This window comes from Camelina sativa, chromosome 8 (genome assembly GCF_030686135.1).
Source record: "Camelina sativa cultivar CO46 ecotype springtype chromosome 8, ASM3068613v1".
Classification (NCBI taxonomy): domain Eukaryota; kingdom Viridiplantae; phylum Streptophyta; class Magnoliopsida; order Brassicales; family Brassicaceae; genus Camelina; species Camelina sativa.
The window spans coordinates 2,538,766-2,561,725 of NC_141887.1; the positions used below are offsets into that span (position 1 = coordinate 2,538,766).

Here is a 22,960-nt window from a genome sequence, read left to right on the forward strand (position 1 = left end):
GGACACTCAGGAAACTTAGCAGCATATGCCCTTCCAGTGCGAGCATTTTTCCGATATGCTACAGGTTTGTCAAAAACTTCTGAATCGGTTCTGTCAAGCTTCTTCTGATGCATCCTGTTTCTTAATTTTAGCCAACTCAACCACCTGATCATATAGCATTTTCCCAAAATCAAAACGAATTCCTTTGAAGATTTTGTAAACAAGCCTAGCCCGCTGCTCCGACACATGATTCCTATGAGACGATGGTATCCAATTATAACATGAAATGTTGAACAAAGCCCCAAATGCAGCTGGTAGATCCCTTGGATTCATCTCATCCCACGAAATATTATCTTCCCCACTCAAAGTTTCAGCAATCTTTTCAAGACTAAGTAATTCAACAGCTGTAGCAGCTTGTGTCTCTGCTTCAGACAAAGGTAGCTGATCAAAAACCCGGTTAATGACAGCTGGAGAAAAATAATAAGTGTGACCACAAACCAATACTTCTATACCATCAGCTGAAGCTTTTTCAGGTAAATTAGCATAAAACTCAGCAATAACCTCCTTCACATAAGAAGCCAAACCTTCAACACTAGCAGGAAATCCCATTTTCTTAATCAAATCAAGATATCCCCATTCATCTTTCGCATCAAGATCTACAAGACATTCCTTGGTAAACTTCCAAGAACTAAAAGATTTATACCTTGTCTGAGCCGAACCCGAAGTGAAAATCTTTGGATCAAACTTTGATGTCGACTTCATGCGAGTTGAACTCGATTCCCCTGTTTTCCTTGTTTTCTTCGGTGGCGTAAGACCAAGCTTTTTGTGCACTCGCTTCTTCCTAGCCATTCGCTCCACCTGTTCTTGAATAGATACTTCAATAGTATCAATTTCATCACCCAAAAGTTCTGGTTCTTTCCCCTTTTTAGATTTGTGAACTTGATCAATCGAACCCTCAACCGCCGGTTCATCTGACTCCATTTCTTCGGATTCACCCAGATCATCACATGCAGTTCCAAACGATTCGTCATTTTGACCTTGGGTCTTCTCCGCTGAAGACGAGTCCTCCGAATACGGAACCAGAACCGGTGCATGCTCATATTCCTTGATTTCTTCATCAATCAAATGTGGTCTATTTTTGTCACCATCCGTTCGCTTTTCAGATCCACCTCTCCTGTTAATCTTCCCTTTGCGAGTTGCAGTCACCATTGTTGTGATTTGAAGCTTCAAAATCTTCGTTGTTCTCCCTTTGCTCCTTAGGTTTTTTTTTTTTCGAGACTCTTCTTCTTCTAACCGCGAATCCTTCTTCTCCTTTTTTATAAAAACAAAAACCCTTCTTTTATTCAGCCCAAGCCCATAACCTTTTAAACCATAAACACACAACTGATCCATTTTCTCAAAATAACTTTCAACAACTCCTGAACCAGTTCTTGTACCACGAGTATACACTCATATTGTACAAACACCAATTAGATTCCTCAACATCACAAATATCTGAAAATCTAAAGCTTTAGTGAACAGATCAGCCAACTGCATCTCAGTGGATAAATGATCATTCTGGACTTGCTTGTTTTCCACAAGCTCTCTAATAAAATGATGCCTTACATCAATATGCTTTGTTCTTGAATGCTGCACAGTATTTTTTGAGAGATCAATTGCACTTTTGTTGTCACACAAAACTTGAAGAATTCCTGAGTCCATACCATAATCTGCAGACATTTGCTTCATCCAAAGCAATTGAGTACAGAAACTTCCCATAGCAATATATTCTGACTCAGCTGTTGATAATGATGCAGAATTTTGTTTCTTACTTAGCCCAAAGATTAAGTTATTTCCCAAAAAGAAACAGTCTCTACTTGTACTCTTTCGATCATCCAGACTTCCAACATAGTCTGCATCACAATGTCCCACTAAACTTGAATTCGACCCTTTTGACATCCAAAGACCGAGATCAAGTGTTCCCTTGACATACATAATAATCCTTTTCACAGTTTCTAAATGAGATTGCTTAGGTTTTGCTTGATATCTGGCACAAACTCCTACACTGTAACATAAATCAGGTCTGCTAGCTGTCAAGTATAACAAACTTCCGATCATTCCTCTATACAAAGTCACATCAAAATTTTGCCCTTTCTCATCCCTTGTTAACTTCTTTGACGTACTCATTGGAATGGCTGCTTCTTTGCACATTTCCAGCTTAAACTTTGTCAGTAACTTCCTTGCATAGGTACTTTGTGACACAAATATCCCTTCATCTGTTTGAGTGATCTGCAATCCCAGAAAATACTTCAATTCTCCAACAAGACTCATTTCAAACTCTTGAGACATATTCTCCACAAACTTATTCACCAAATCTTGTGATGTGCTTCCAAAAATGATATCATCCACATAGATTTGTACCACCATGATGTTTTGGTCTAGGGTTATTATAAACAAGGTCTTGTCTACATTCCCTCGTTCATAACCTTGCTGCAACAGAAAGTTTGTCAGTCTTTCATACCATGCCCTTGGAGCTTGTTTCAAACCATACAAAGCTTTCTTTAGACTATACACATAATCTGGATTTCTTGAATCTTCAAAACCTTTAGGCTGTTCCACATATACTTCCTTTTGTAAAATCCCATTTAAGAAGGCACTCTTTACATCCATTTGAAACACTTTGAAGTTCATGATACATGCCATTCCTAAGAAGAACCTTATTAATTCAAGTCTTGCTACTGGAGCAAATGTTTCCTCAAAATCAATTCCTTTAATCTGTGTATATCCTTGAGCCACCAATCTAGCCTTGTTTCGAACCATTGTCCCATTCTCATCAGTTTTATTCTTGAAAATCTATTTTGTTCCTATCACATTTACATTGTTAGGTCGAGGAACTAACTCCCATACCTCATTTCGTTCAAACTGCTCTAACTCCTCTTCCATTGCTATAATCCATGAGTTATCATCTAGAGCCTCATTATGATTCTTAGGTTCAAAGAATGAGACGAAACACTCAAAATGGACTTTTTCCCAGCTAGCAAAATTCCTCTCCATTTTCATGAAATCAATCTTAATTCCTCTGGTTTTCATACCTTCTTTGAGATCTCCTATAACATATGATGCTGAGTGATTTTTATGAATTTGCAACAATGGTTTTTGACTGTTTATCACCTTTTCTTCAGTTTTGATAGCTTCCACTTCTTTTGGTTCATTTATAGTCAACTCCTCTAATTCACTGTCAGGCTCACATCCTGTCCATTGGTTAAATGAGTAATCATCAAAGACCACATTGACTGATTCGATTATGGTCCCCAACCTCTTGTTGTAGATTCTGAAAGTTCTACTACTCTCTGAGTAACCCAGATAAATTCCTTCATCACTTTTGGAATCAAATTTTCCAAGATAATCTTTATCATTCAAGATGTAACATTTGCACCCAAACACATGGAAATAACTCAGATTCGGAATTTTTCCTTTCCAAATCTCATAAGGTGTCTTGGTCGAGTTCTTCCTCACATCTACTCGATTTATGATGTAACAAGCTGTGTTTAATGCTTCTGCCCAGAATCTTTGCGACACATGATTTCCATGGATCATTGCTCGAGCCATTTCTTGCAATGTTCTATTCTTTCTCTCAACTACTCCATTTTGTTGAGGTGTCCTGGGAGCAGAAAACTGATGTGAGATACCATGATTCTCGCAAAACACCTTCATTACTTCATTTTGGAACTCCCCACCATGATCACTTCATATCCTTTTGATACATCCCTTTTCGTTTATGAGTTGCAAAGCCCAAATCCTGAAGCTCTCCATGGTATCTGACTTCTCACGAATAAACCGAACCCATGTGTATCTTGAATAATCATCTACTAATACAAAAGCATATTTTTTTCCTGCCAAACTCTCTGTTTGCATAGGCCCCATTAAATCCATGTGAACTAAATCCAGAACATCCTTGGATTGTATATCAGGAACTTTCTTGTGCTGAATCATTACTTGCTTTCCTTGATTACACGGTCCACATACCATTCCATCAACTCCTTTGATACGAGGAACTCCTCGTACTATCTCATTATTGACCAGCGTAGATAAGTTTCTGACATTCATATGCCCAAGCCTTTGATGCCACAAATTAAGATCATCTTTTGCTGAATAACAAACATCTGATTTGCCATTCCACATATAACAATTGTTTCCAGATCGAGTCCCTCTTAGAACTACCTTCTTCTCCTCATCAGTAGCTTTGCAGTCAACTTTGGTGAATGATACTGTTAACCCCTCGTCACATAGTTGGCTCACACTTATTAAATTTGCTTTTAATCCCTGAACTAAGTATACATTCATTAGCTTAGGTAGAGTGGTGTCATCCGTTCTCCATTTTCCTTGAATATCTCCATGACCTCCATCTCCAAAAGTAACTTTACCACCTCTGATTCTTCGAAAATCTTTTGTAAGTAATTTTGTGTGTCTGTCATATGACGAGAACACCCACTATCAAAGTACCAAGGACTATCGTTATCTGGTTCTTCTGTAATCAATGCCATATTGCATCTAAAATTTCCACCTAAGGTGAACTTCGTAACTTCCTTTGATACTGTTTGATATAGGTCAGACTTCTTTATCCAAATCTGTTTATGAAATCCATTCCAGAAAAATCTGCCTTGATGCTTGAGTCTTTGAACCTTTTCCCAATACTTAAAGCAGAAAAATTTTATGTGCCCATACTTTCCACAGTAATAACATCCACTAGTCCTATCTTGTTGACCTTTTCCTGCATCTGCTGGTGAAGTACTCAGTCCTCCTGACACAAATTTGGTTTCACTTGTATTAACAGATGTTCGACCATCAAATCCTAAGCCTCTATTAGTCTTCTCTGTCCTTCCATAGCTTAGAATTTCATCTAATCGCTTCGTCCTAGCAAACATGTGAATCTTCTTATGTTGAATCTCAAGCTCAGTTTGCAATTTTGCAGATATTTCTTTTTCTGTATCTAAGTTGCTCTTTAGTTCTTCACATCTGTTAGCAAGATCAAGTTTTTCTTTGATCAATAACACACTTTCTTGACTACGCTTCTTCTCATAATCTAACTCATCTTGGAGTGTTTTAACAAGATTAGTAAGACGTTCCTTCTCCTTTACTAATTCTTGATTCTCCTTTCCAAGGTTAATGAGAGTACTTCGAACCTCATTGTAACTATCTATCAATTCTTCTTCGTTTTCTCCTTCATAGTCTGAAATTTCTTCCCCATCTACAAACTCTGTAATGCCCAGAGAAGCCACAAAATTCAGAATTTCTTCTTCATTGTCTTCCTCAATGTCTTCATCCATGCTTATCAAAGACTTCTCCTTACGACTTACACATTCTTCCTGAGTGTGTCCTAAACCTTTGCATACAGAACATTTGTTTTCTCTTCTTTTGACTGTAGGACATTCCCGAATAAAGTGTCCATAACCCTTGCATTCATGACACTGCATCTCTGCTTTTCTTGTGAATTTGCTCTCTTCCCCAGTCTTTTTATATGGTGTGAGCTTTTTCTGTCCTTGACCTTGTTCTACTCTCTTGAGTACACGATCAAATCTGCGAACCAACAAGCTAACTGGGTCATCATCTTCTATATTGTCTTTGGTCTCACAGACTGCTAAAGCAACATCTTTAGTACTTTTGACTCCTCCTAACTATATCTCATGAGCTTGTAGCATTCCTACTAATTCTGCAAAACTTAAATCTTCAACGTTGTTTGACACACATAAAGCAGTCTTGTAGGCCATGAACTTTGTAGGTAGGCATCGAAGAAACTTTTTAACCAATTTCTGATCTTTATATTTCTTTCCCAAGGTTACCGCTTCCTGAGCCAAAGTGCTGATTTTAGAACTAAAGTCAGAAATTGATTCATGCTCTTCCATTCTTAAGTTCTCAAATCGAGATGCCAACATGTCTTTTCTGGAATTCTGAACCTTTGTCGTGCCCTCATATTGAACTTGAAGAATGTCCCATGCTTCTTTCGCTGTCTCACATCCTTGAATCAATTCAAATTGTTTTCTTCCTACACTGCAGTGAATAGCTGTGAGAGCCTGAGAGTTGTATTTCGACTTTTTCATCTCATCTTCAGTCCAATCCTCCTCCGGCTTAGCTATCCCTGAACCCTTTTCATCCTTGATTGTTGGTTCTTCCCACTTCTCAAGAACAGCCTTCCAGGCAAGTCGATCTATCCCACCAATTATGGACTTCATCCTTGATTTCCAAAAACCATAGTTTTGATCGTCCAGAATGATCTTGTTGGTGTTGAGAAGATCACCGTAGCTCTCCATCCTTTCCACATGATCTCACCCTTACTAAATCCTTACAAGTGTAAGCTCTGATACCAATTGAAAACGTAAGAGTTTAACGGTTTGGATTTTTAACACTGAATATCGAACAGAAATTCAAATAACTCCTTTTTATTAGAAAATAAGTTCTTACAAGGTTTCTCCTTAACTCTATTTTCTAATTCTATTAAGCTCTTAGCCTTCTTTGAATCTTCAAGCTATTCTTTCTCTAAGCTTAAGATTCAATGCTAGGATCTCTCAATCTATGAAGTGCTGATCTTTCTCAAGACCCAGCCTCCCCTATTTATACTAATTGGACTTAGCCACACAATAGGCTAATTCCCAATTCTAATCAGAATTGTTAATTTCCTTTTTCTTTATAGTTTAGGAAATTAACAGTCTTTCTTTGTAAAACTTCCTTTTATCCTTATAACAAGAAAGTCTTTACTCTTTTAGAAACTTCTTCTTGCTTCATGTGACTTCTCTTAACCGTTTTAATAGATTTCCTCTTTGGTTTAATCCTGCTGATCCACATCTTGTACTACTTTTGTTTTAGTACAACACTTATGTCAATAGATGCATCTTCAGTGGTCGGAGAAGGTGAAGGCGGTGGTGGTCGGAGAAGGTGAAGACGATCTGGGTAGTCCGCCAAACAGCACCGTCGCAATAATCCATGGCTCTGTTCCTTCCTCCACCATCTCCGTCAGCTCTTGCGATGCGACTCTCGGCCATCACTTCCGCTCATCTATCATCAATCTTTCTACTCTAACGATTATGGTTAATTACAATAGAATTTAATTACAATGAATTTATCCAATCAGTTTTTGTAATTGAAAATCAAATTATCAATATCATTTGTTGCTGGAAGAATCGGCCAAGAAGAGATACCAGATCAATTAATGGTTGGTCGGATTTTAATTCAGTTTACAATCAACTTTTAGTGGTTTAATATTTGGTTTAATTCGGGTTTTGAAATGTAAACCGATGTAACCAAAATTCGGAAAGATTTAAATATAAAACTTTTGTTTCAAAGAGAAATATGTATAGAACGTTTCTTTGATGAATATATAGATCGAGGTCAAAGTTCAGGCTCTATTTGGTTAGATACGATAGTTCCGGGGAGAAATAGCTCGTTTTCCCATCAGTCAACCCAAAACTTCTGCAAAAGCCTTAATCTCTTAAATTCAAGATTAACGTATCTAATAGCATTTAATTTGTTTTGTATTTGTTAGACAATAATAATATACAATAATTTAACTATTCAAAATGTATATTGTAAATTAACTTTCAATATTGGTGACATAATTTATACTTTTGTTTTTGGGATTGACCGAAAGTCTGAAACTGAAGGTATAAATAAAGTCTGAACTCTGAAAACGACATAGAGCAAAAGCCTGAGGCTTAATAATATGTTGGCCAGTTACCTTATGGGTTTATAATGGGCCGAAAAATTATTTACACATACAATCAGTTGGCGAGGAGGATTCAGCAACAAACAACAAAGAAAAATAAACATTGAGTGAAGAAGATTGTAATTTGTCTTGTCATCAAGTTTGAAAAAAACTACACTAGTTGACGATAACTAATTTATCAACGATAAGTTTGTCTGTTTTGTAAACACATGAAAAATATTCAGGGTTGATTAACAAACATTTGGGGGAATAGAATGAATTGTAATTTTATGAACTTATGCATGGCTTAAAACAGGCACATCATCAATATCCAGACAAGACTGAAATGCAAAAACAAAAACAGCAGATTGTTATTAAACTTGAGTGTTGCTGTTCTGATATACTAATCATCTTTTTTTCAAGAGATCATATGAAGACACCTTTGGTTTTAAATCGATGAGTTTTCACGACGATGAAGCTGTCTCCAACTTAGTCGTTTTTGCAGCTGCAGTGTTTCTGTAGATAGGGTGAAGAACATGACCATCTTTTGGATCAACATGAATCCATTTGCGTCCAGTTATCTTGTTTTTCTCAAACCTGACTCGGCCTTCTTTCAATGCAAACAGAGTATGATCCCTACCGATCCCGACATAGTCTCCAGGATGGAACCGAGTTCCTCGTTGACGAACTATGATGTTTCCCGGTATCACACTCTGCAAAGTCGCACACATACAAGCATAAGTTTCTACCATCATATACTTGAATCGAAAAAGTATTCACCTGATTGTTCTTACCTCTCCTCCGAATTTCTTAACACCAAGAAACTTGGGATTAGAGTCACGACCGTTCTTTGTAGAACCAGCGGTTTTCTTTGTAGCCCAACGCTTCAAGACCAAACTCAACCCACTTGAAGAACCATCTTTTAACATCCCAACACAAGAACAACAACACAAATGAATTAACATGCAAAAATTGATCAAAATACAGAATAGACTGATAGGTAATAAATATACCTGAAATGCTACTGCCAGTATAAGCAGGAACCTCAGTGATCAGTTCCCTCAGACTAACTCTTCTGCATAATGATGCTGCTGAGTTAAAAAAATTCATTTTTCAAGAAACCTGCAATCAACAAATAGCAACTCAAACACAAAAGCAAAGCAATACAAACCACTTCATCAAATCTTGTGTTCTTTCAAATTTAATCACTATTTACAAACAAATCAATCATCAACCTCAAAAGCTATTACATTTCAGATTCGAATTCTCTAAATTTCTTCAACGTCCGTAAATCTGAATCAAAAGCTCGATCAAAAACACTAATTTTTCCCCAAATGCGCGATCAAATCCGAGATGTTTCACTATTTCTAATCAAAACCTAAAATGAGTCTGATCAGCCGATCTCTCCGACCCAGGACGAAATTGAAAGGTCTCGAAGAATGTGGTAAGAAGAAAGGAAGATACTTACCGGAAAATTTCGATTCAAATTGGAATGGAAACGATGACAAGCGTGACCGGAGATGACGACGGCGACGGAAGCGCGATTAGGATAAACGACGCAGCAGGGGAAAGGGGTTACACCAAAACCCTATTTGTCAAGTGTTTCAAATATATATCAGATGGGTCTTCATGTTTCAGTTTCTTTTCATTATGACCCCTACACTTTAATTTCAATCAAATTTGTAACTAATTTACAAATTGAGGTACTCATTTGTATTATTTAGTGTCTCGATTTATTTGGTTTTCTTTGAATATTGTAAACACAACAAAAGAAATGATTCCGTTCAAATTGCGATTTTGGAAAAGAAACCAATCTAGCCAAAAATAAATATGAAAACATGAAAAATCTCAAATATACACTTAGGCTAGTAGTGTATGCATGTGTGAACAAGTAAAAGTTTATATCATGAATGATGATGATCACTCACTATGTTTTATTTCTTGTAACATTAATAAAAAAAAATGTTATATTTTCTTTCAAGGATCTATATCCCATATCTATATGCATGTGTTTGAACAACTTGACATGATCTAATATACTTTTTTTTTTGGACAGTAACTAATCAATATCCATGTGATCCCTCACATGCTTTCAAATCTTCTTATGAACAAAACTTTTGATTTTATTTTTCAATGTTTCCTCTTAAAATGGTCCTACGGTCCGTGCTTTGCCGTGCCGTACTCCGACCCTACAAGTTTCTTATATTAACCCTTGTAATCAATTTTGTGTCACACCAATTATTTAACAACTCTTTAAGCTTAAAAACAAAGTATTACTTCAAATAGATAAGGGGTCACTATTTCTAATCAAAACCTAAACTGACCCCTTGTGTCTCACCAATCGATAAGGCGAAATAATTTTTCAGATTCACTTCTTTTTCATCAAATATACTTATTAGGATTATCTTGGGTAAAAATGACTTTATGAAGATAACATTTTCTATCAAAACCAAAAAAATATCCCAATGTTCCCTCCCTCCTTTTCTCCGAGTAGATCGACTCAGAAACAATAATTGGGTGAGAGCATGTGGAACTGGCTAGCTGCACATGCCCTTCTCTTTTTTCCTTTTCAAACTTTTTAGTTTTTTTTTTTTGGTTTTCGTTTACTCAAAAAAACTTTATTAGTTTTTGATATTTAAACAGTAGATAATTATACAAGTTGGGATGTGTATGCGCATTAATGTATGTGTGCACGCGTATATACGTTTCTAGTTTGTTGCATATGTGTTTTCAAGTTGCTTATCGTTTCATTAATCGTGATTTTTTCTTTCATTTACCAACTTGATTTGCCTAGTGGTGGTCTGGTGGAGTACTTACCTGTCTTTTTAAGGTTCCCTCCCTGCACTTTTTTTTTTCATATACACTCTACCACGAGTTTTTTTTTGTTCATCTATAGATTGGATGCTTGATTGACGCATAAAAAACAAAGAAGATTGATGATAAAAATCAATCAATCTGATAGATCCTGATTATAAAAGCGGATCTAGATCTGGTTTCTTCTTCTTCTCTGAAAAAAAAAAAAAAAAAAGATATAGAAGGATTAGAGTAATGCATTTATCTTGACTATATTCTGTAACTTTGTCTAAGCTAATCATGATCCGTCAACCAAGCAATGGTATAAATAATTAATAGTAATAGTATAGTAAGATTGTGATTATAATTTACAGTTGGGACCGTTGGTCAGATCTAACTCCCATCTCCTTCTTCAATGCACCGTCCTTATTTTTTTTTGTTGAATTATACAACGTCAATTATATCATTTATAACTCTGATAATATATCTGTGGTTTAAAAACGTATCGTCTTTTAAAATCCCACCAAGCAAGCACCCAATTCGAAGCCACGAATTAAGTTTTTAGTTTCGTTTTCATTGATAAAATGAAATGTAAAACTATATCTAAAAGTTCGTAAATTCTCATAAAAGTCTTTTTTTTTTTTAAAGATAAAACTTATCAAAATATTTCGTAATATATTATAATATTTAGAGTACTAGTATAAGCTTTGTTTAAACCATGTGCAAACCATCCAATGACCACAGTTTACCAATATAGCAAGTAATAAAATAGAGGACTAAAATTGGATTTGGAGTCATACGTGGCGCAATGTAACTAGAGGAATACGGTAATAACAATATGTCTTGCCACAGGGAATAACTGATACGAGCAACTGTGTGTATATATAGCTTATATGCAACATCATAGGGTCCTCAACCAAAACTGCTCCTCTTCAGTACACTTATTTTGTAAACCTCAAACAAAAAAGAGACCAAAACTAGTTTGAGCGATCTAGAGGAGTGTTTGGTTCTTTTGGATTAACTAAGAAAATGGCAAAGTCATGCGGAGCTATCTTCCTCTTGGCCCTCATTGTTCTCTCCTTGCTTCAAACCATGGTAACATCTCGATTTTTTCTTCTTCTTTTTAATGCTTGAAAATATTGGAGATAAATATATATGATTTCTCTCCTTATTAACAAGATTTGAGATAATGTGGGTTCGATTATTCTACTTTTGGTTGTAATTGATCTTGTTTACCGTTTCATGAAATTAATTATTATTGTCTCTTTTTTGTTGGTTTTTTTAGGTGATGGCCAATGGATATAATTATCCAATAAAGTTTGATCCGGTAAGTTTTAATGTTGAAACCGACCAATAAAAATACCTTTTAAACTATATATTTTATAACCTAATGTTATCTCTTAACTAAACGAAAAAGTGTTTAATTAATATACATTTTTTGGTTAATTTTTCAGAAACGTTACAGACAAGGAAGCCTGAAAATTACCCGTAAGTGTTTTTCTTCACAGCTTATTATTCTCAAAACAAAGAATTAAAATCTAAACACGTAACTTCTGAAAACAGATATTAGGTATTTTGTTCTGTATTAAAAAAATAGGAAAGTAAGTACAAATTTCAGGGTGTAGATGTTTTTGTAAAAAAAGGGAAGTTATAACCTATATTATCAATATAAAACCAGTTGACAAAAAAAAAAAGTACAAATTTCAGTTCTATATTATTGTCGAACTCGAACTAGTTGAAAGTGGAGTGACTGGTGTTTGGTCTCTCAGATCCATTATGGATATTGACCAAATTACCCCTGAATGATGGTTATAGAGTCAAAGCAAATCCACTGTGTCCTTCTTGAGACCCACAAAACAGTAGAAAAAGTCGTAAACATGTCCCCAGCTTTTGGCATCATTTTTTACGTTTCTTTCACTAGATTCTCTTGTTTTATTATTATTGAGTGGTGAAAAAAATATTGACTGGTTATTGAAAACTGATTGTGATGCAATGACCAGAGTGCCCATCGGAATGCGATAGGAGGTGTAAGCAGACACAGTACCACAAAGCCTGCATTACGTTCTGCAACAAGTGCTGCAGGAAGTGTCTCTGTGTGCCTCCGGGTTATTATGGGAACAAACAAGTTTGCGGTTGCTACAACAACTGGAAAACTCAAGAGGGTGGACCTAAATGCCCTTGAAAATATCTCCCCTTACTTCACTTTCCACTATCGTATCGGTTCCTTTTTATAATAATTATTGGGACGATAACTAAAATTTCACTTTCATCTGTTTTATTTTTCTTTCTAAAAAGTATTTTGTGTTTCAATCTTATTATATTTCTGATGTTGTAATATTATGTCACTCCTTTTGGGATTTTGTTCTAAATCCTTGAAAAAAATGAGAGTGGCCTATCAATGATATTTTATTGAATATTTTGATGTTCCTAGTTTTTTTTTGTTTTTTTTCCCGAGTCGAATGCATAAAAATCGAAAATACTGGCAAAACCAAAAACACAATCTTTTCAGAAAAAATAACGCAAATAGAAAGTAAGACGTTTGGGTCTCTCGGCCCAGTCTTAAAAAGCCCATTAATGATACTTGAACGCTTATTACGAAACCACGTGTTCTACTTCTACGCGATGGCGTTTTGCCACAATCTTCTTTTTTTTTGTTTGTTTTTTTTCTTTTCTAAAAAAGATTTATGGTTTTAAAATTTTGCCACAATCTTGAATCTTCTCTGCGACAAGGGCGTGGGCACGACAATGATATATTACAATCGGTGCACTGATATGAACCACAAATAACCACAAACTTAAAGAAATATGTTACCAGTTCATTACCGTAAATTTAATAAATACTCTTAACATATGACGTTTTGGAGTACAACGTATTGTTATTAGTTAATTAGGCTTGACAACAAAGCTCAATTTGGCTCTCTTTAGGTTAGACACCTTTACATTCATTTTGAGCGGTGATCTTGAAGAAGATATGTACCTGCACAACATGGGGAATTGACAGGCAACGAGTAATCTTCTTTTCTAAAGAAAGTGTTCTGTAAGCTGTACAACTTTTTGGTTTCGAATGGAAACGTGCAAGACAACTGTGAAAACATTCGAAATATATAAATATTGAACGTACATTTCTACATATATATATATATATATAGTCATTATTGTTTAAAAATGTACGTTCTCAGAGTGTGGAACATCTCCACTCGAAACTTATATATGACTTAAAACTAACATATGATAGTGATTTACACCAAATCGAGACCATTCATACTTACTTCTAACTTCTAAGACTTGGGGTTCACTTGTCAGATGTTTTTTTCACAAAACAACGACAAAAAAACATGTGGCAATTCATGTGCTCCAGAGTCCAGACTCGTCCAACAGATTATTGACATGATATGCACTACTTTTTAGACCATGTATTTTTATTAAATTCAATCATTTTTTACTAAAAAAAGGATTTGATACTTGCATTCTCTCTTATATTAACTATGCATGGAAATTTTTGTTGAATTTTCTCAATTATATTCCAACCAAATATTTTTTATGACAACTCTAATGGTAGATTTCGTATAAATGGTTATAAAAAAATTGCACTTAATATTTCAATTTGTTTCTGAAAATCCACTTTACAAATATTTAATTGGTCAATAAACATTTAATAGAATATTGCCAAACTGTCTCGCTAATCTCGTGCATATCATGGTGCATACTGCACAAACTTCGACTCTAATCATTGATGTAATCGCATATTTCGGCTCTAGTAAATTATTAATACTGTCACCATATAAATATATTGCCTATCGAGTCTTTCTTTATTTTTTGACTTAACTTCTCTCTATCTATCTCCTTGGGCGCCTCTCGATCTCTCCGTCTCTCCCTATCTCGTTGTCTCTTCGACATCGAAAGAGCAGCAGAGTCAAAGACTAAAACAATTATGAGCGAAGAGAAAGATATCATGTCGGAGCCATTCATCGTTAAGAATATTGATGATGATGAAGAAGCAACGCTTAATGATTATAATTCACAGGGCAACACTTCGTTCTCCAAGACTTGTTTCCATGGCATTAACGCTTTATCAGGTTTCATTTCCTTTTCCTAATTGATTTTATCTCTTTTTTTCTTTTTCTTTTTGAGTTATTCAGCACTTCCTTCTTCTTATCCCCAAGCTCCATAACTCACGGACAAAGATCCAACTCTTAGCTTATCCACACATATATACACATAGAAACAATCTAGAGAAACCTAAATTTAGCTATATTCTATTTAATTTCTAGATGTTTTTAACACAAGATTTTGACTTTATCTTGTATCTAGATTGGTGTGGATTTCATTCCTATCTTTTTATATTGTTTATAGTTTTCTCCAGTTTTTTTTTTGTTATTGATGTTTTTTGCGTTAGACAAACCGTTAAATTCCAATTGTTTTTTTTTTTCTCTTAATCTAGCAAATGTTACAGTTTTTGATGGTGTAGGAAAGGTAAAGCTAAACAACCAAATAAATGTTCCTTTGTTGTCTTTTAAGGTTAGGAACTTAGGATGGTACCGTTTACCTGAAATTAATACACACAAATAATTTGGCAAAGTTCCTTTTGTTTTCTTTGATATAGGCATTCATCGATCACCCCCACTGGAGTATTGCTTTTAATTATGAATGGGTCTATTAAAGAGAGGCCACTATCGTTGTGTGTTTAAATGATTCTATTTCTATACCAAACTAGATACTTTTAGTTTATACTAATAACGTAAAAGCTAAACTAGTTATTTTAGTTTTACACACGTCTAGCCAACACATGATTAAGCCATTTTTATTATATTATGTACGGACAAAAGAAGTCCGTCTGATTAATAAAATAAAAACAAACCAAAATTCACTATCTAGATACAACGTGTCTCCTAACCATCCTAGCACATCAACAACACGTCTTCCCCTTTTCAAGTTGTATTCTTCTTCTACAAATCGCACTTTAAATCAAATATCTTATCTTGATAACGATGTAGACCACAATTCTCTTCTTTGCGTAAAACGTGTGCATTAGCGTTTTAAACAAATATTAGTTCTTGTAATCAACTTTAACTTTTTTCTTTAGGTGTGGGTATATTATCGGTCCCTTATGCTTTAGCATCGGGAGGATGGCTAAGTTTGATCATACTCTTCACCGTAGCAATCACAACTTTCTATAGTGCCATTCTCATTAAAAGATGTATGGACATGGATCCACTGCTTCGATCATACCCGGACATTGGCTACAAAGCCTTTGGAAACACAGGACGTGTTGTCGTCTCCATCTTCATGAACCTCGAGCTTTACCTAGTGGCGACTAGTTTCTTGATCCTAGAAGGTGACAACCTTAACAAGCTCTTCTCAAATGTTGGATTCAACTTCATGGGTTTTGAATTCCATGGCAAGCAAATGTTCATCGTCCTTGTAGCTCTCATTATTCTTCCCTCGGTTTGGTTAGACAATATGAGGATTCTTTCTTATATTTCCGCTAGTGGCGTCTTCGCGTCCGGGTTGATTCTTGCTTCTATCTTTTGGGTTGGAGCTTTTGAAGGAGTAGGGTTCAAGAACAAGAACTCAGAGGTCTTTCGTCCTAATGGAGTCGCTACTTCCGTGAGCTTATACGCATTTTGTTACTGTGCTCACCCGGTGTTCCCAACGCTATACACTTCCATGAAGAACAAACGCCAATTCTCAAACGTAAGGTTTATTTAAAAGCACTCTCAAAACTTTTTACACTAAAAGCTCAGACTAATGATTTTGCCCTTTTTTTTTTTATATATATGTAGGTTATGATTATATGTTTCACAATATGCACATTCATATATGCATCAGTGGCGGTATTGGGATACCTAATGTATGGAACAAATGTTGACTCACAGATAACATTGAATCTTCCTACGGATCAGCTTAGTTCAAAAGTGGCGATATGGACTACATTGGTGAACCCAATAGCTAAGTTTGCTCTAATGGTTACGCCTATTATCGACGCAATGAGAAGCCGGTTTTCTCGGTTTTTGCCTAACAAAAGAGCGTCCCGTTTTTTGCTGAGTACGATGCTGGTTGCTAGCAATGTGATTGTGGCATTGCTTCTTCCCTTCTTCGGTGATCTTATGAGTCTTGTTGGTGCATTCTTGAGCGCATCCGCATCGGTGATATTGCCATGTTTGTGTTACTTAAAGATCTCTGGGAAGTACCGAAGACTCGGTTTCGAAACACTGGTTCTCATCGGTATTACACTAACCGGTGTCTTGGTTGTGATAACCGGAACTTACAAAGCGGTTAAGGACATTTTTGGCCGATTTTGAAAATCCGAATAGGTTATAGAAAAATTTGTAATACTTAAACGATATTATTATTTTATTTACTTCGACCATTTATATTTTTACACACTAACCAAGTCTCTGATTCGAACTCTATCATCGGTATTTAACGGTTGATCAGTATACTCAGACAAAATTGCTCGGAACTCGTCTCCCGTTAAGGTCTCCTTCTCCAACAAACATCGACAATTTTGTCTATGGCTTCTCTGTGATTCCTCACATGATTCTTCGCGATCTCGTAAGCGTCACCGATTATTTTCTCCACGGACGAATCAATTTCCTCCGCGAGTTTCTCGGACATTGAGTTCCTAGCGAGCATGCGTAAAACTACGTCGTTTTGCTTAACCGCTGTGTCGGTTAGTGTCCATGGACCAATCTCCGACATACCAAACATCGTCACCATCTGAACCCAAATAGAAAATCCCACCGGTTATTTTTGGTTTAGAATATTTGTGTTTTTAATTACTATACCTGTCTTGCGATCTGAGTGACTTGCTGAAGATCGCCGGCGGCTCCGGTGGTTATCTCCGGTTCCCCGAAGATGACATCCTCCGCGGCTCTCCCTCCTAGTCCTCCGACGATTCTAGCGAACAACTGCTTTCTAGACACCAATGTAGGATCTTCTCCCGGTAAGAACCAAGTAAGACCACGTGCTTGACCTCTAGCAACCAAAGTAACTTTCTGAACCGGATCGTGACCCTCCGTCAAAGTCCTAATCGGCATCAAAACCGGTTAATCTCTGACTAAACCGGAGAAATGAAAATTAAAAACATGAAATTGAACCGGAACTTACGCACAAATAGCGTGTCCTATTTCATGGTACGCTACAATCGCTTTGCTTTTACCGTCGATCATCTTCGCCCCTTCCATTCCGGCCACAATCCGATCGATCGAGTCGTCAATCTCTTTAAGGGTAATCTTGTTTTGTCCTCTTCTTCCAGCGAGAATCGCGGCTTCGTTCATAAGATTCGCCAGGTCAGCTCCACTGAAGCCTGGAGTTCTTAGGGCAATTACGCTCAAAGACACTTCCTTGTCAAGTTTCTTGCTTTTACTGTGAACTTTTAAAATCTCCTCTCTTCCTCTTAGATCCGGTAAACCAACGGAAACCTGTTTGCATTATACCAAACCGGTCCAGGTTAACCATTAATTAATTGGTCGATCTATTCGGTTTATGGATAAACGAACATACCTGTCTATCGAATCTTCCTGGTCGGAGCAAAGCAGAGTCTAGAATCTCCGGCCGGTTCGTTGCACCGATCACAATCACTCCGGTATTCCCCGTAAACCCATCCATTTCGGTTAAAATCTGGTTTAACGTCTGTTCACGTTCGTCGTTTCCTCCTCCTATACCGGTTCCTCTCATTCTCCCGACAGCATCAATCTCATCAATGAACACTAGACAAGGTGAATTAGCCTTTGCCTTGTTAAACAAGTCTCTAACCCTAGAAGCTCCTACACCAACAAACATCTCTATGAACTCCGAGCCGGACAGTGAGAAAAACGGAACACCGGCTTCTCCGGCTATAGCCTTGGCCAACAGAGTCTTTCCGGTTCCCGGTGGTCCGGTCAACAGGACGCCTTTAGGGATTTTAGCCCCCAAACCTGAGAATTTCTCTGGGGTTCTTAAGAATTCAACGATCTCTTCAAAGTCTTGCTTGGCTTCGTCTACTCCTGCTACATCCTCGAACGTTATCCCTGTGTTTGGTTCCATCTCAAGCTTAGCTTTGCTTCTGTTACAAGAAAACATACATTAGGATCTCAATCTTAGGTTTACTATATTCAAAATTGATTATGAATGTTTTTTTTTTTACCTTCCAAGACCAAAAGGCAAATTAGGTCCACCAGGGTTTTTTCTTAAAGAAGATGTTAAAAGGAGAGAGCCAAGTAAGATAAAAGGAAACCCATAATTCACCAAGAAATTGAGCAAGAAGGCTCCCCAGTTCACATCCATGGGATGAACAGCGAAATCGACGTTCTTCTCCTTCATCTCCCTCACCAGATCGACTGGTAAACCGGGAAGGTTAACCCTAACCCTCTGGGTCTTTAATGCTGGACTGGAGATCTCCGCGATGGCAACGGTCCCGTTCTCGAACAAGTCAACTTTCTTCACTTCATTCTCTTTCAGATGCTGCAGGAATCTCGAGTACGACATTCTATTGGAATTGGCTTCGATGGGAGCTTCTGGTTCAGCTTTTGCCGGCTGAGCAAGAAAAGTTCCTTGAGAAGACGTAAATCCCAAGGCAGTCAAACTCAGTAGAGCTCTTTTGGTGAGTTTATGGTCTAAAGTTTGGGGTTTGAGACTAGGGTTGTGACTGTATTTGGATAATTGAGTCGGTTTTTTCTTGGGACTTCTTATAACAAGTTGGGATGTTAGAAAGAGGGAGAGACAAAGCTGATGATGATGATGCCATTTTCATCGAGCTTAATCGCCAAAGACTACTAATTTCTGAGAATAAAATTTGGTCTTTTGATATCTTTATTTGATAGGTTTCTTCGAGATTGTTATATAACCAAAAAAGGTGATGATGAGTCATGATAAAACGAAGAGGATATGATGTTTCTAGTTTCTTTTGTCTTCTCTAGAACATATAAATGTTTCTTGAATGATTCAGAGATTGTCTACTATGAAACCAAAAAAAAAAATCTATATATCACAATCCACACAGAAGTATATGTAGCTTGGATGTGAGATTTGATGTAATCGTTGTCCAACCTTTGATCTTTTCCAATCTCCATTTTTTTAAAACTGAAATTTACATAACCATACACTTGGAGGGGGAAAAGGCAAATAGAGTTTCATAATAAATCTCTCTGTGGCCCCATTGTGCCTTAGACCCAAGCCTAGTCCTTGGAAAAAGTCCCTAAATTACTAAAGGATCGGTAATCACTTTCAAACATTTAAGACCATGATTTAGTTATTAGTTTTAGACCATTCCACTAGAACTAGTGTCCTAGATATCACATACCCCTGAGTTGGGTAACCAACCATGGAGTCATTATTAATTTAATGTATGGTTGGAAAAAAAAAAAAAAAAAATTCCCAACCAGATCATAGATCATATACTATACCATAAGCACACAGAAATGCCAGAATCCAGAGCATACACAAGGATTTGAAACCACTACCATGAAAGCCAAAAAAACAGAATCAAGAGACCAAAGTAATCATTATTCTTTACTAGTAAGTATAAACTATTTTTCTCTGCAATATCCTCTCAATGTAAAGCTTTTATTTAAACACATGGAGATTTAAACATATATTAGTTTGTGTAAGAAGTTGTTGTGAAAGCAAAAAAAAACACTAAACCCAAAAGAGCAAAAGTTGTTTATAAGCTAATCATCATCGTCATCATCATCATCATCATACCCCTGTAATGATCTTTATCTTTACCTCAAAAAGATTGAACCTTTTTGGCTTCATTTCTTGACCTTCCTTTGCTGAAGTTGCTGCTTCTTAGGTCCAGGAACCTCTAATCTCCCAACCGAACACCCGCATTTCGCCCGAAAAACAAGCACGGCTCTTCCATTAGGTGGAGCCATCTTCTTCAGCTCTGCCTCTAACTCACGGTGGTGATCACGAGGCAACTCAAACAAACCCTTCTTGCTAACACTCATCCCACTGTTGCTGCTCTTAACACAATCCTCAGTCTCTAACTGAATGTCAAACTCAGCATTCGCTTTCCTAAGCCCTTTACAATTGGGTTTCCCACATCTATGACGACTACACAAGAGTATAACAATCATCCAAGCAGATAAAGCAGTGCATGAGATGCTCAAAGCTATCAAACCATAGACAATAGGATCAGGGTTACGCAAGATCTCTTCTTTGACTAAACAAGAAAGCTCTGAGAAGATCTCGAGAGATTTGACAGTGATGAATTTGATGTAAGGGAAGATCAAGAACCCGGAAGATGTGATCACAGCGATCAAGATCAAAACATCGATCGCAGCTGATCTAGATCCGTCACAGCAGACTGAGAAATTCGAAGAACAGCTTGATGATGATGATGACGATGATGGTCTCTTGTTGATGCTTCTTGAGTGTTTTGAATGATGATGATTGAAATCTGCAGAGTGAGCCATGTTTGGAGATTGGTCTATGAGTGAGATTGAGTTCTGGAAATATACCATCTCAGAGAAAGCTGAATCCTTTTTTTTTTTTTGAGAGAGAGAGAGAGAGGAAACAGATCAAATCTAATTCGATCTCTCTTAATCAAGAAGAACAATTCCAGACTCTGATTCCTAGAATCACACCAAATCGATCAAACACAATAAAAATCAAAACTTTAATAAACAGATCGAGTTTTAAAAGTGATATCTGGAACGAACCTGATTGGATTGGACTGGAACTGGGTTCAATCTGATCGAAATCAATTGAACCCTTAAAACAGAAATGAAAATTTCGAAATCAGATCAATCCATCATCAAATCTTTCAAAAACTTCAACTTCACAATTCAAAATAGGAGGAAGAAGCTGAAACGTGATAAGGAGAGAAGTAGGAGACAACGTTATAGAGGGTTTGGAAACTACAACATCACCGTCGAATAAAAAAACAAAAGGAAAAAAATAATCTGGAGTTTTGGGAATTCTATATGTAAAAGGAAAAATTAGATCGTGTTCGTCAACATGATGATGATGATTTTGAAGTGTGTTTTTTTTTTTTGTTTCTTTCTCTCTTTATGGTCCAAATTGGGTGTGATCGTGTTGTGTAAGAAGAGAAGAGAGGAGGTCACACACACACACGCGCGTTAAGCTTATGTTATGTGTGCGGAGTTAAACAAAAACTCTATGGTTCGTGCATAGGTGTATGTGTCTCCATGACTCCAAAGTGCATTAAAACAAAAATCAAAGTGTTATTAATTTTTTTAACTTTAATATTTTAGATACTTTGTTGATTTCGTGGGTCACTACTGCACACTAGACATCTCTTTCTCTAGGCTTCATTAGAATTTTTTTATTTTATTTTTGTTTTGGCTCTTTTTCTGACCATCTCTACATTATATTTTATGATTTTACCCCTTTCAATATTGTTTTTTCTTTTTGCATCGAAATATATAAAATAATATATCATAGTAATTACAAGCAAGTCACAAGAAACAAGCCCAAAGTCATGAATGAAGCCCAAGCCCTTTTTGCATATAGTAGTAGCCTTTTCTTTTTTTTTCTCGGCCATTAACACCTATTAGAGAGTTTCGATTTTGGAGTGGGTAAACTAGTTCTGTAATAAGGAGCGGACCAAACAAAACACACCGACCGAAGTAGTTGGAGGAAAAAACACGTTTTTGGTTTGTTCTCACTGATTGGTCCTTTCAGAGGCCAGAGCTACATTTTTGGCAGCTCACCTAAAAAAAGTAGAAAATGAGGTTCAGTCGGAGACCATTTAGTCCACAAAGTACATAGGTTAACCAATAATATTGCTGCCGTAATTGAGACCCTAAAGCTTGATAGATTCGTAAAAGACTTCTAAATCTTAAGTTAAGTTTCTTTTTTGTTTGGACTTAAAGTTGACTTATTCATCCGTTTCATTTATAGTGAACAGTGGAAAAGCAGACACAACCAATGTTAATCTTTTTGCTTATCTCATAAAATTTGGTAACGCACGGATTTTTAATACAATACTCGAATAATCACATGCGCGGACGTTATTTTTGGCTTAACATTTTTTTAAATAACACAAATTATTGATTCATTTTGTTTATCTTGTTATGTGTTAAAATGTTAATGGACGGCTATACTAGTAGAATGACAGCATGATATTCAATTAAAACTAAGTCAAACCTTGTCTCTAATTTTAAAAAACACGGTAATCGATATTTTCTCTGGATCAGAATAGAAGATTTCACTAAAATGGGTAAACCTTTTATTTTTTATTATCAACACTTGGTGTTTTCCATTACGATATTGATTTTCATAGTCCAAAGTGGCAAAACCCCTTATTCGCCAACCTTCTGGTTTGTGGATAAAAGCCTAACTAATAATTTATAATTAAAAGTAAATTATAACTGGAGAAAGTCTTACTTTTTAAGAAGTTTGGTAGATTCATAAATAATATTTGACTATTATTATTTATATACACGAGAAATACAGCTTTTAAAGTTTTTACCAATAATACTGATACTCTTTGCCTCTTTGGTAGTGGCAGACATGAGGAGCTCGACTCCAGTTCACATCATTAGGGTTACACGTGCGAGTTTG

At 36.3% G+C, this 22,960-nt stretch overlaps 4 protein-coding genes and 1 pseudogene across 4 annotated transcripts; 2 read left to right on the plus strand and 3 right to left on the minus strand.

The window, feature by feature from the left end:
* Positions 1-7,915: 7,915 nt before the first annotated feature.
* LOC104705798 (uncharacterized) lies at positions 7,916-9,261 on the minus strand. The gene is made up of 5 exons (XM_087463500.1): positions 9,123-9,261; positions 8,668-8,776; positions 8,449-8,573; positions 8,095-8,367; positions 7,916-7,995 (listed from the first exon to the last, which is right to left on the minus strand). Exons 2-4 carry the CDS (start codon positions 8,762-8,764, stop codon positions 8,119-8,121), a joined length of 471 nt encoding a protein of 156 aa, XP_087319626.1. The 5' UTR covers positions 8,765-8,776; positions 9,123-9,261; the 3' UTR covers positions 7,916-7,995; positions 8,095-8,118.
* A 1,576-nt stretch (positions 9,262-10,837) lies between these two features.
* LOC104705799 (gibberellin-regulated protein 4) lies at positions 10,838-12,863 on the plus strand. The gene is made up of 4 exons (XM_010421879.3): positions 10,838-11,542; positions 11,733-11,774; positions 11,902-11,935; positions 12,448-12,863. The coding sequence occupies exons 1-4, from the start codon at positions 11,477-11,479 to the stop codon at positions 12,627-12,629; spliced, it is 324 nt and encodes a 107-aa protein (XP_010420181.1). The 5' UTR covers positions 10,838-11,476; the 3' UTR covers positions 12,630-12,863.
* Positions 12,864-14,128: 1,265 nt separating this feature from the next.
* On the plus strand, positions 14,129-16,837 carry LOC104705801 (amino acid transporter AVT1J). Its single transcript, XM_010421880.3, has 3 exons — positions 14,129-14,523; positions 15,531-16,141; positions 16,231-16,837. The coding sequence occupies exons 1-3, from the start codon at positions 14,379-14,381 to the stop codon at positions 16,747-16,749; spliced, it is 1,275 nt and encodes a 424-aa protein (XP_010420182.1). The 5' UTR covers positions 14,129-14,378; the 3' UTR covers positions 16,750-16,837.
* Positions 16,781-19,181, minus strand: LOC104705800 (ATP-dependent zinc metalloprotease FTSH 6, chloroplastic-like; annotated as a pseudogene).
* Positions 19,182-19,974: 793 nt separating this feature from the next.
* LOC104705802 (uncharacterized) lies at positions 19,975-21,612 on the minus strand. The gene is made up of 2 exons (XM_019228272.2): positions 21,094-21,612; positions 19,975-21,006 (listed from the first exon to the last, which is right to left on the minus strand). Exon 2 carries the CDS (start codon positions 20,893-20,895, stop codon positions 20,182-20,184), a length of 714 nt encoding a protein of 237 aa, XP_019083817.1. The 5' UTR covers positions 20,896-21,006; positions 21,094-21,612; the 3' UTR covers positions 19,975-20,181.
* Between the last annotated feature and the right edge of the window lie 1,348 nt (positions 21,613-22,960).